The 13893-nt window shown below is 40.1% G+C and overlaps 1 protein-coding gene across 4 annotated transcripts in view; it reads left to right on the top strand.

Moving 5' to 3' along the window:
- Positions 1-13893, top strand: part of RASGRP1 (RAS guanyl releasing protein 1) — a 74098-nt gene that overhangs the window by 41105 nt on the left and 19100 nt on the right. For all 4 annotated transcript variants that reach the window (XM_012528395.3, XM_012528390.4, XM_004448250.4 and 1 more), the window contains 5 exons: positions 4389-4451; positions 5387-5518; positions 7394-7547; positions 11406-11579; positions 12610-12726. In XM_012528395.3, the coding sequence (XP_012383849.1) occupies positions 4389-4451; positions 5387-5518; positions 7394-7547; positions 11406-11579; positions 12610-12726 (640 nt within the window). The remainder of the gene's footprint in view (positions 1-4388; positions 4452-5386; positions 5519-7393; positions 7548-11405; positions 11580-12609; positions 12727-13893) is intronic.

Raw genomic sequence — 13893 nt, 5'->3', positions numbered from 1 at the left:
TGGTAACTCATCTCTACATATCTGTCTCCTCCACTTGACCGTGTGTTTCTCAAGGGCATGAACCTAGAATTATTTATCTTTGTTTCCCTAGAACTTAGCTTATCAACCATTTTTGGTAGAGCTCAATAAATGTTGAATTACAGTGCATTCTAAACCTTGGGATACTTTTTCTATATCTATTAGAACTTTTAGGCGAGGAATCTGTGCTCATGTGCTGGAGCTTTGTTCAGGATAAGAAGTAACTTGGGGTTGGGGAAGGGATTCTAAGAAGGGAGTGTGAAGTAAGACTACAGAAATCCAGGTTAAATATTGAAAGCAAAACAAAATTTTTCCATCACCCTTAGTTTTTCCTTCATCCTTAGTTTCCCTGTTTTCTGATCTGGAAGTAATAGAATTGTTAGTGAAATAAGCTCAAAGGGTTATCTGTTTTTCCGTTGTTAAAAGAGTAAGAGGGAGAGGATAAAGCTCAGTGGTTGAGTGCCTGCCTCCCACCTACGAGGACTCTGTTTAGTCCCGTGTACCTCCTAAAAAAAAAAGCCCCCTATACAAGCGTGAGAGAGACATAATTTTAACACATGCTTTGAATAGTTGAGATTCTTGAAAATTGCAATCAGAACTGTACTGGTACTTTTTAGCCACAGTGGTGATGCTGAAGAAAAGGAAAATGTGTGGGGTCCCTAGTCTACTCTGTATCAGACCCCTGAAGTCCTTGTTACTGACTTGCTTCTGCCAGTGCTGGGTGTTTGCTTGTCTCCTGAAGCTGGAAGAGGTGCCAGCCTCCCCTGGCTGCCCTCACTATGGAAGGGGGCCCCCGATGGCTCAGGAGGCTTCTGCACTTGCACTTCTCATTCATTGCAAATGCTCCTGAGCTCAGTGCTCCTATGTAGACTGAGGTCGAATTTACAGAGCACTGGCCCGACTGGCTGCACCGTCAGAACGCACACCTGAAGGGAAAGATAAGGAACAAGTGGGGAGAAAGATACAATCTGTAGTAAAAGTCACCATGTTGATTTACTAGGCCCTCTTGTTTTCATAAAGAAGTGTGTTTATTGTGCCTTTCCCCTTTAAAAGGATGAAGAATAAAAATTTCAACAGGCAGCTCAAATAATTAAAATGTAGAATCTGAGAGATCCTTATCTAGAATGTGCTTTATACTTAAATCTCTTTGCATTGAGATGATGCATTTTCTTAGTGATCTGGCATAAAGAAATGCAAAGTCATCTCATTCTCACTCCTGTCTTTTACACCCAAAGAACATCAGGCTGTGACAAGAACTACATAAAGGTGGGGGGATGAAGGGCTATGGGAACATAGCATGTGTACACTATTGAAGTTAAGTTGGTTTCAAAGCAAACAAGAATGTTTTAAATTTAGGATGTTAAATTTAAGACCCATGGTAACCACAAAGAAAATATCAGAGAATATGCAAACTCATAGAAACAGATAGGAGAGTACAGGATACCAAGGCTGGGAGGCAGGGGCAACGGGGAGTTAATGCGAAATGAGTGGAAGGTTTCTGTTTGGGGTGAGGGGAACACCTGGTGAAGGTACTGCAACACTGTGAATGAGATTAATCCCACTGAATGGTATCCTTAGGAGGGATTGGGATGGAAAAATTGATATAGATACCTGTTTCCACAATTTAAAAAAAAACAAAGAAACCTAGAGAGATAACAATAATTAAATGTGATACATGAAACTGGATGGGATCTAATAAGGGAGGAGAGAGGCTCAAAAGGACATTATAAGGACATAAAAAATTGGAATATTCACTAAGTTTTATATAAATGTTAAATTTCTTGAATTTGATAGCTGCAGTTAAGTCAGTTACATGAGTGAATATTCTTGTTCATAGGAAACGTACATGGAAGTTTTATGTACAGGGAGTAGTATGTGCAGGGAGTATGATGTGTGCAACCTGCTCTTGAATGTTGAGAAAATAGATGATAGGTAGATAGACACAGACAGAGAATGGATGGATGGGTGGATGGATGGATGGATTCAGCAAAGGTGGCAGAATGTTAAAACTATAGATCTGGGTATGGGGGTACAGTTGTGAGTATGTTGGAATTCTCTGTGTGGGTTTGAATTATTTTTGCAACTGTTCTGTAAGTTTAGCAGTTTAAAATTATTTTAAAATAAAACGTTAAAAAAAAAAAGACAGAACATTAGGCATCAGAACCTTTTGTTTCATGAGATTTGCCAGTTGCCTGGACTTATTTTTATTTTGATTATCTTTGTTGATAAGGGATTTTTGTTTTGTTTTTTGTTTTTAGTGACGAGGTATTTTTCTTTTTTTGTTTTATTTTTCTTTTCTTTTGGTTAAGAGTTTTTATAGGCAGAGAAATTATCCAAAATTGATTTTTAAAATTAGAGGTAATTTTATTAAAATCTAAAATTTTACAACCATAGTCCTTCTTCAGGGTTTTAAATTTAGCTTACGAACCTTACTAATTTCTTTCTGTAATTCTAACATGTTTTACCAAACATTTAAAGGGGTGTTTTAAAATGCTTGATTAATTGATAATGTAATTAAATACTTTCACTGGTTTTAAACTACCATTAGGAACTTAGCATTTTAGATTATGTTTTAAATGTTTCAGAAGACTTCCTGAATTCTAAATAATATTTATAACTTTAATAGGATCAAATTATAAACAGTAAAGCTAACATTATCTTAGCTGTTCTAAAGTTATACATAAACCTAATAAAATTTCAATATAAAACCACAAGTCTAAATCATTCAATTATATACTCCAAATAGAAATTTTAAAACTATCATTTTAATAGGCTCTTAAACATTACAGGCATATACAATTTCAAACTGCACAGATTCCTTCTTAATAAAAAAACATTAATACATGATTTTTATGACTCTTATTTTTCTATACTTTTCCAAGGACTATTGGAAAAGTGTAGAAAAATAAAAAAGTACTTCTATGCTATAAGTCATATGAGGGTATACTATTTATAGTATGTTAATGTTATAATTATATATACTACTTATATTATAAAAATACCCTTATTTTTCTATACTATACCATCTATAGTGTTTTCTATACTTTTAATATTATAATAGTATAAAAGGATATACTATTTATAAAATATATCATATAGTATAATTTATAATAGTATAATATATATTGTACTGTTATAAGTGTATAAAGGAGTATACTATTTCATAAATTTATAAATATATAAAAAGAATATTTATAAATATATTGGAATAATAGTATATTATTTATAAAATATATAAAGTATGCTACTATAAATAGCATACTATTATAAAATAAATAAAGTATACTATAAAAGAGTATTTCTATACTGTTGCCACATATGGAAGACCACTACTATCCAGTTATTTGAGATCTCAGGTGGGCTGCCCCCTGGATTCTTGTCAGTGGGCCTGATGGAATTCACCGAACCTGTCTTACCGTTATTGTGGCACAGTGCTAGAATTAAAGAGGGCATGGTCCTGCGGGGCCCACGGCCCACACAGTCCGATTCGTGTCTGTTGAGGAAACATGGCAGGACCTGCTCAGGTTTATCACAGGACTGGAATTTTTTTACTTAAAAAATAGATATTCTTTCTATATGTCTCTAAAGATATGTGAACCTGCAGGCATCTTGCTATTCTTTAATATTCTTAGGACAATATCATTCTCATGGACTATTCAAAATAATATGGTGTAAACCTATAACTTCTCTAATAAAAAAATCATATTCCCCTGAAAAAAAAGATATAGATCCTTAAAGTGGCATCTGATTGTATTTTAGATTATTCACATGGCTTTATCTGACTTAAAAAGGTCATTCTACAGATATCCTCTATGTGTCTAATTTTCACATTATTGTTCTTAATTATCATGACCATATATTTGAATATATGAGTATTCCTTCTTCTAAGTAACTGCACAAATGCTCATTTACTGGAAACATTTTAAAAGATAAAAAGGAGCTGCTGCTTTTAACTTGTCTTGGTTGGACCCTTTTCTCTGGGGCACAGGATGGAAGGCATCTGCCGCTCTTTCTTTTCCTATAAGTCACCTCATTGGAACCATTCCTGGCTGTGTGGCTTCCTAGTTCTAGTTTTGCAAAGGAGATGCTGCAGTCTCCGTCCATAGCCCACTTCAGCATGGGCTAGATAAAAAGCCACTATCATCACCCTCCTAGGTGATAACCACACAGTTCCACACATTGGGTTGGTTTTTATCCTATAGTCAGAAAGGTAAAACATCACATTTTCATTTTTTAAAAAAATGGTGTCCAAGTTGGAGGGTGGGAGGCGGGGGTTGGGGGATGGGATAGTTTTAACAAATATTTCCAAAGATGAGAAGTTGTTTGGTTTTTGTAACAGAGGCTACCATTTCCCTTAACCCCAGTCCTACCTATAAAGATGCCTTGGCAAAGAATTCACCAGGGCTTTGCCTGAAGATCTGTTATTTTGTAAGGTAATGTTTCCACATGGACTTGGGGACTTTGTGGAGTGGGGTAAAATGAAAGACTGAAGCAGGGTACACTAGTTCTTTCCTGGCCAATCATAATACACCTCTGGACAGCCTGGAAAGGACAACCTTTTACTAGTGGAAATCCCTCAATAGAGCACAGTGACTTTTTTTCTGATGTGCCTGAGCTTCATATTTTATAGCAATGTTCTCTTCAGTATCATAACAATTGTTCCCATGTGGCATAAGGGACACAGAAAGAGTGAAAGATCTCTATGTTATTTTGTTTGTTTTTATTCCTAATTATAAAAGCAGTATAGTTCATTTTAGAGCAATTTGAAAATGCAGAAAAGAATGTAACTATAATAATAATCTCTCATAATTCAACAATCTAGAGCAAAGCTTTGGTAAAATTTTGATATATGTCCTTCGTCTTTTTTCCTAAGCAGCTTTTTAAAGCTTAGTTGAGATCAAAATACATTCAAGGTTTTATATCCTATAGTTTTTACTTAACTTTTTGTCATAGGAATCTTCTTTAGTCATTAAAGATTTTTGTAAACATTATTTTGAACAGCCCTATAATATTCCAACATATGATAAAACATCATTTACAAATACATTGCCCCATTTTTTGACATTTGGTTTGTCTGTAGTTTTCTCGTTTATAATTAACTCTGATACACATGATTATGCCAAAGTCTTTGTCTTAAATCCTTTGATTATAATACACATTTTCCAATCAAAGAATTTGTGTGTGTGAAGTCAGAAGATTGTGAGGGGCTGGTTTACTCCCCCCACTTTCCCCACCTCAAGGATATGAAGGATAAGTCAGCCTCTTTTTCTAAGTCCTGTTCAGAGCAGCTAAGTCCTTTAGGAACCCAGGAAAGTGTGAGTCCTTGGCTTCAGTTTTGGATTCTGTTTTTTTAATTCCTTCCTTATAGATACTGGATAACAGAATTCTGGATAATGTTCAAAATGGATGCCATCTTGACAAACACTGTGGAGGAGTTTCAGGAACTGGTGAAAGCTAATGGTGAGGAGTTACACTGCCGCCTAATTGACACAACTCAAATGTGAGTGTCATGGTTTTGACTCATCTTTCAAAACCACCTCCCTCCTGTGGGGCAGTCTCAGCTTCTTCAGCTAGGCTTCTGACCCCCCACTGTAGTCTCTGCTCTCGTTCACCACTCCTTTCGGAGAAACTCCTCAGATGGGCAGAATTCAAATTGCCCAACCAAAGTGAAAAGCTTGACATTTAACAGGAAAGCAGAGAAGCCTCCTGATGGTTAAAGCTGTAGGTGATCAACATCCAAGAGCAGAAAAAAATAAATCCCAGTCAAAAAGAAATCAGGTAGCAAGATACTGAAAGTTACCCAGATCACTAGAAACTGAAAGTAGAATGCCCAAACTCACGCTTTTTCAGCAGCTAATGTCAAAGGGCCACCCTTGAACTTGTAAATGGAGAACTGCTGAAAATGTATTGAACAGAGATGCTTACAACATATGTGGGTAGCTATGAAAGACACTTAGACTTTTAGAACTGGAAGGGACCTCAGGAATATTTCAAATGGTTCTTACATTTATGAGCTTGACTGACCCAATCTGGGAAAAGGAGTGTCTTTCCCAATTTGGGGAGGAGAGTGAAACATTGTATGCTATAGTTTTCACAATGTGGCTACTTTATTTGGGAATATTACAAATCCCCAGGATATAGAATTCTAGAACTGAAAGTCATTTTAGAGATCATCTAAGCTAACATCCTGATTTTTTCTGACAGGGGAACTGAGCTCAGCAAGGTAGTGATTTGTGCTGGACTCTGAGGCCCTCTTTTCAGTGTACTGTTCCATACCCATGTGGAAATGATTTCAAAATCATATTCAATGGACTAAAATAAATTCTATTTATCATTTTGGATTCTCTGTACTTCTCTGCTTAGAATTATACAACTTGAAAGATAAAAGAGGATTTTCAGGGTATCAATTTCTTCATTTTAAAGATGAAGGACCTAGAGCTCACGACAGCTCTTAAACCCAGGTCTCTTTTTCCCAATATGTACCTAACTGGCTTTCCTCTACCAATATTTTCCACAGTATATTCTTTAAGAGTTAGACTCTGGAATATTGCCTGACCAGATATATTTAAGAAATGGTGAGCTAAACTTTCCTTTTGCAATGAAGTTCAGAGTCTGTGATCAACTCATTGACTAAGGGGGCTACAGAGGACAAGGTTCCCAGAAAAACAAAGAGAAACTAGGGCAACCTGTTGCCTCTCAAAAAAGGGCTGCTTCCCTTTCCTATCCTAGTATAGAAAATTGAAACTGAATAAGAAACACATTGTTTGATTATAAGGAAGTGTGGGGCGGGGACACGTCCGAGGGTCAGCTAGGCTTCCTTGGTCATTATGGAGGCTGTGGACATTTGAGGAAAATGCTGCCTCTCTGCTGCAGGTGACCATGTGGTGCTACACGTGCTTCCCTGCAGCATGGCATCTTTCCTCTGAGGAAACAGGCTAAGAGGCTGCTTCTCTGTGTTCTTCTGGCCTGAAAATTGCTTCACTATCTTGAGATTCCCATCCGAATAGAGAGCCTCCCCCTCTCTCCCATGGGAATGAAGGAAGACACAGAGCACAGAGAGAGCAGAGTCACCAGACACTAGACAAAAGCCCTAGGACCGAGGGAGAGGAGGTTGTGGCCGGTGCCTTGACTGGTCTTTCTATGGCCTTAAAGGAAACTCATTTTACCCTGTATCCCCATGGCACATTTGAAAGGCTCATTGAAAACCAGCACAGCTTCCTGGAGAAACTCTATTAATGCATTATTTTGGCCAAGGAAAGTTAGCTAATGGTGCTTTGTATATTCTTGTGGGAAAGGCTAATGGATTTACTTTAAAAAAACAATTTCGATTTATTCTTTTTCCCTGTCTTTTCCATTTCACATTTATCCACAAAAGTAATGCCCGTGACTGGTCCAGGAAACTTACTCAAAGGATAAAATCGAACACCAGCAAGAAACGGAAAGTCTCCCTACTTTTTGACCATCTGGAACCAGAAGAGCTATCCGAGCACCTCACCTACCTTGAGTTCAAGTCCTTCCGAAGGATATCTGTATGTACCCAAGGAGCAGGAGGAAACTTCCCTGGGATATCTCTGAAAATAAGCAGGGAAATCCAACAGCCCGTCCACCTCTAACCCTTGAGGTCCCTTCAGTGCTGACTGACTTTCCCATCAGACTTCTTATAGCCCAAAAAATCTGCACAATAGGAATTCCTTTGTTTGCTCCTGCTGTTCTTCCCCCATAGCTGATCCTCCATGCCCACCTCACTTACCACTCAGTCAAGTTACAATGCTGTTAGCACACCTACCACCCTGTGCACGTGCATACACAAGGGCACACACACCACACACATACCACATGTACACGTGAGTGTGCACATGCTCACACAAGGACCTTTTACCCTGATAGTCCTTAGGCTTCCAGAAACTATTTTTTTTACTCTTCCTTCATAAACAATGGGGCTAGGTCCTCTAAGAGTCTGATTTCATTTTTGAGTGGGCTTTGAATGGCTCTGGAAATTCCAAAATAAAGGTGATGCTCCTGATCTAGCTCAGAATATACCTAAACCTTAGAAGTAGTGCTGACTTGGCCCTGCAGTGACCCCTGATTCTAGAGGTAACTATGCTGACACAAATGTCGGTAATGGGATAACTGAGCAGAGCCAAAATGTTACTGGGGGCAGAGGGAGATAGAGAGGATTTCAATTTACCATCCAGAATAGAGAGAGCATGCAAGTACATCCTATCCTCAGTGCAATCCTAAAAACTCCATATATGATACTAAAAGAGCATCGGTCCCATACAAGAGAGTCTGTCAACATGTCAGATGTCAACAGACCATTACTGGCCAATATGCTTTCCTGAGAAACAACACCCTTACTCCGCTTAGCCCCCATCTCTACCAACAGCTACAGTTTTCGGCTTTGCTCTAAAAATAGACTACCTGGTTGGAGATGCATTTCTTAGAATGAGCTGCGATGCTGAGAGAGGGGCAGGAGGCACGGGGAAGGGAAGGCACAGGGAAGGCACAGGGACAGCACAGGGATGGCAGAGCAGAGGCACAGGGAGGCAGAGAGGGCGGGCTAGAGCGAGAGCACACAGCCTATTAGTGTCAGAGCCGGGACCAGGACCCCATGCGAGCCAGGGATCTTTTCATATCCTCATTCTGCCTCTCTTGGTCACTCTGGATCAATTTATTGAGGCCTGTTGTGTCTAGACGGGTGCCTTGCAGACCACGTTACAGAGGTCCTTTCATCATCTCTCCATAATATTGACATCTTTCCTAGTTTCACACAGCTGTTTTGGCAGTGAGCTAGGAATGTGCTAGCTCCATTCAGAAATAAGTCTCCAAGCATTAAATTGCACTAGCCCCCTAGTTCTCTTCCCAGCATCCCCCAGACAGACCCACAGGCCCCAATTGGGAGAGTCCACCTGGTTGTCATTGGGCAGGACCTCCCCCTGTCACAGGGCAGGACCTTAGTCACAGCCTAGAGCCACAGTAAAGAGCCATTTCTCACACTAGAAATCTGAGCCGTGCTGGGGCCAAACTGGCAGAGATGCTTGGTCAGGCCAGCAGGATGTTTACTTGATGCCGGTGCTCAGATAAAGGGAGGCAGGTATGCAAAATCAGTGCAGAATAAGGAATCCAAGCCAGTGCTCCAGGGACAGAGGCAGTGTTCTCTGCAAAGGAAAACATCAGTGTGAACCTTCATTTCTTTTGAGTAGCATGGTCCCATTTTAGAAGAAGACTGGAAAATTTTTCTTCCTACCATTCTAAGCATTTTCCCCAGCAATAATTTCCCCTCCAACATGAGCTTGGAGAGAAATTTATCTCTGCTGCAAATTGAGTGGTATTTGATATTTTCTGTTTATTACAACATTTTAGTGTGGAGCAGGTAATCCTGCAGGGTTCTAAGATTCACTAGGAAGAAGCACAGGATTCAGCATAAAAATGTATTCATGGCTATGATTTATTTCAATGAAATAATTCAAAGCAAAATCAGCAAAGGGAAAATGCACATGGGGCAAGTCCAGAGGAAACCAGGTGCAAACTCCCAGGAGTCCTCTTCCAGTGGAGTCCCAGGAGACACACTTAATTCCTCTAGCATCAAATTTTGACCACACATGCAAAGTGTTGTCTACCAAGAAAGCTCCTTAGTGACTCATTGATTGATTCAGTTCCCAAGGTTTTGATTAGGGTTGGTCAGGTAGGCATCCTCTGCCTAGCATATGCTACAATTCCACATCCCAGAAGGAAAGTAGGTGTTCAGCATAAACCACGTTGTTTGCACAGGTTAGTCACCTTCATCAGTTCAGGAATGGTGGAACATCCCTGAAATCCCAGATCCCAAATGCCGTCCAAGGGCCAACCTTGCACGCAGGCCTTTCAGAGGTTAGTCTCAGACCTGCTATGTCAATTCTTTTTTTGCACAGAGCATGTGGGACATTACTGGGATCATTTTTAAAAAGCAAGTAGATTCAGTATGTTACATTTATAGTGGGAGGGATAAATAAAATGTACTCATTTGAATGATTCATGGGAATTTTCTCTTATAGCCAGTAAAATTTTTTGCTTTATATGTCTCTCTTAAAGGGTTGTTTGGGTCTTACTCATATGTATTTTTTTTTACTCTTTAGCAACCACTGCACATTAAAATTGGGCTTGGTTAATTTTCAATTATTTATTTAGATCCTGAGTTCTCATCAGAGTATTTACTCATCAGGCAGCACTAAGTTGTGCCGTGCACCCCACAACCTCAGTAGCTAAACAGCGAAAGTACGTTGCTCACTCACACTGCGTCTAACACGGGTCAGCGTCAAGGAGGCGATGACGGACGCTTCATTTTGATGATAGTTTCCATGATCTCTGCAGCAGTGGGAAGGCAACGTGACATATCATTCATTGGCTTGTAAATCTTTTGCTAAAAAGTGAAATCACTTCCACTCACATTTCCTTGGCTAAACTATGTCACATGGTCACACCTGATTTGAAAGGGGAGCATTCAGAAAATAGAGAGCTGGGAATCTCTGAGGAACTCCTAAGGCCTCCCAGTGTAGTGCTGGCGAAGAGCCGACTACCCTCCCTCTTGGTGATGCTGACTGAGCAGAGGGATACTTTGTGACAGGGACACGACAGCTTCAATCATTACTTATTCCAGATCTTTCAGAACACTCCAGTTTCATATATGCTCTTTCACAGTCTACCATAGTCAATGTCATTGTCAAGTTTGGAAACTACAGTCACCAATATCTAGCAAACCAGGTTTCATGTACCCTACTTACAGGGCTTCTGCTCAGTAAGCTACAAAGACAGTTTCAGCATCAAGTTAATAATGATCCCATTAACACATTTATGTAGCACTTTGAAAATTTAAAGTACTTTCATACATATTCTATTTTGATCAATACAATTCTGTGCCCTAGATAGGCAGGTTTTTATCATCTCAATTTTAAGGTAGGAAAACAGTTATGGGAGTAGGTGGGGGAGAGACCAGAAAAAGAGAGAGAGACAGAGAGACAGAGATTGAATATTTGTGAGGGAAATTATCTTTCTTCCATTAGCTTCAATATTAGAGCTGAACTAGTACTGAGATCTTCACACTGTATTCTTTAGAATTTTGAAGAGACAGTATAAATATTCACTCAAACACGTTATTTTGATTAACTAGTATCTCTACACATCTACTTATGCTCGATAGCTTTGATGTGGAGAGACCATGCCGTGGGTAGGATAAGAAAGATTTCCCTTTCACCATTCCTGTGAGCCCTGTGGGGCAGGTCCAAGAGAGGAGGACCGGGAGTTCCTCTGTCCCATAACAGTTCTCAGCCATCAACCAGGCAGAGGTGCCCTCTCCTTGGGTCTCCTAGAACACCAGAGCAGCAGTCCTGATGGATTTCTTTTTCCCTCAGTTCTCAGATTATCAGAATTACCTTGTGAATAGCTGTGTGAAGGAAAACCCCACCATGGAGCGATCCATTGCCCTGTGTAATGGCATCTCCCAGTGGGTACAACTGATGGTTCTCAGCCGCCCCACCCCTCAGCTCCGAGCAGAAGTCTTCATCAAGTTTATCCAGGTGGCTCAGGTGAGTGACAAGATTAAGACGTTTGGACTGGGCTATGAAGTGAATTATCTATTCCCCCCACCCTAGTCTATCTCTAAGAGCTGCTTTTCCCTTCTGAACCACAGTGCAGTTTGTATGCCTTCAACTGTCCCCATGTCAAGCTGTGGTGACCTTTCTATTCCCCATTCAAGGGCAATATGGAGAAGGCCACACGAGCTATCTGAGGGGTCAGGATAAGGTTTTAATCTGCTGTTTAAATCTTTAACATTTTTAAAAAGATGCTTAGCAGCCTGCATTGTGTCCCCATGTCTGTCCCATACCTATGGCAAAGGAAATTGCAATTCCAAGCTTTACTGGGTCTGGACCAGCCTAGGTTGTTGTCTTAGGTCTTTGAACCCAGGCTGTGTTGAATGGATGGATTTAATGTGTGAGAGACAGAGGATAAACATCTGAGAGGAGGAAACATACTATTAACCCATATTTGAAAGTTTACAGAGATTCTAGCTTCTCTATTCTAGTTACTGTCATACATGGGCACTGGCATTACACAGGTAAATGAGACAACATCCTTGCACTCAGAAATTTAACCATTTGGCTATTATGACAAAAAGGAAATAAACAATTACACTTAATAGTATTTTTGCAACCCTGGTTGGTCTAGACCAGGGTTTCCCAGTGTTTGGTACATGGCCCGTCTGCTCTTGTATTAGCTAGAGATATGCTAAAAGCATGGATCCCTAAGCTCAACCCCAGATCTGGGGAATCAGAATGTTTGGGTTTGGGGCCAGAAATCTGTTTGTTAGCAAACACTTCCAATGATTCTTAAGCTAACTAGTGGTCACAGATCAACTGCAACTAAAGGAGGGAAGTGTGGCACCTTGCCAGGTCTACAATTAAACCTAAAAGGAGAAATGGATAGAAAATTGCAACACCTGATTGCTTGTCTTTGACAAATACAAGAAAGATTCACTGGAAAGAGAAGCAGCCTCTTGCCTCCACTACACAGTCTCATGTGTATAGTGACTCTGTGTCATCTCTTTTTTGTGTCCAGAAGCTCCATCAACTACAAAACTTTAACACATTGATGGCTGTGATAGGCGGGCTATGTCACAGCTCAATCTCCAGGCTCAAGGAGACGAGTTCGCATGTCCCTCATGAAATCAATAAGGTCAGTGCTACTGTCTTCTTGTGGCCCTTAGAGGCATTCCCAGAACCGTCATTGACATTTTCTTCTTGAGGGGTAAGCCAGCAAGCATTTCCAAATCACATCACCTCTCATCAGCCAAGAAAAGCACCTCAAAGCCCCAAGAAAACCCACAGGATGGGGAAGTAACAGATTTGAGTGACTGTGATTCAGTCTGGCTTCACAGTGTCACTGCACACATTCTTGCTGGGTCAGCTGAAATAACGTGTATGCCTTTTACCTATGTATATACACCACTGAATATTCAGAGCTGTCATTTAACAGTGGCACCCTTGCTCCAACTCTCTGTTCCAAAATGCTTCCCCAGAAGGAATAATGGTTTAGTTAACCATAGTTCAATTTGCATGAGGACTGAGGTCGTATAGTGATACATTAAAAACCCAGAGCTCCAGGCCCCTTGGAGAATGACATTCTGGATAGCTGAATTTTTACAGATAATTAGAGATGAATTCTTTAGGTGCCATTTTGTAACAGACAATGCCTTATTGAGAAAGTTTTCTTAAATGTCCCATACTCTTTACTACTTCATTAATTAGACTTTACAGAATATACTTTAACCTTTCCTTTATGCTTTATAATTGCTTTTATAAATATAAACCACTCTGACAGTCTAAAGCCATAAATGCATCTGTGTATGATATGGCTTAGACAACAACTGCTCTCTGGTCATTTTCTTTTCATGTAAGAGGACCATCCAGCCTTCCCTTACTATACCCAATCCCCAATCTTCCCAAGCTGTCATGGAAGGGGAATCTCTTCCCATGGAGAGATGACTGAGCCTCAGAGTCCTTATCCCTTTTTCCCAGAGGTTCAGCTTCCTTTTGTGGAGCCTCATTGTTTACCACTATCACATGCTGAGTTCTGGGAATGTTAGCCCATCCCACCTTCCAGTGGTTGAGTCAAAAAGGTAATGTTTAGTTACCTTTTAATTCCCTCCAGTTCAGTTGACACCAGATTGGAACAACTGGAAAGATTGCTTGTGTCTCAGAGGTGACAGAGGCAGATAGTCACAAAGGTTAATAGGTCTTCTTGTCATTTAGCTTACAGGATAGACCTGCCTCCTCTTTCACTTGGGGTCCCTCACAGCAATGCCTTCTTGGCTGAAGCTGCCTGACCTGAGGTTGGTCTGCA

The sequence above is a fragment of the Dasypus novemcinctus genome, chromosome 3 (genome assembly GCF_030445035.2).
Source record: "Dasypus novemcinctus isolate mDasNov1 chromosome 3, mDasNov1.1.hap2, whole genome shotgun sequence".
Lineage (NCBI taxonomy): Eukaryota > Metazoa > Chordata > Mammalia > Cingulata > Dasypodidae > Dasypus > Dasypus novemcinctus.
The sequence above is the reverse complement of the archived record's forward strand: the minus strand, read 5'-3'. Positions and strand labels throughout refer to the sequence as shown.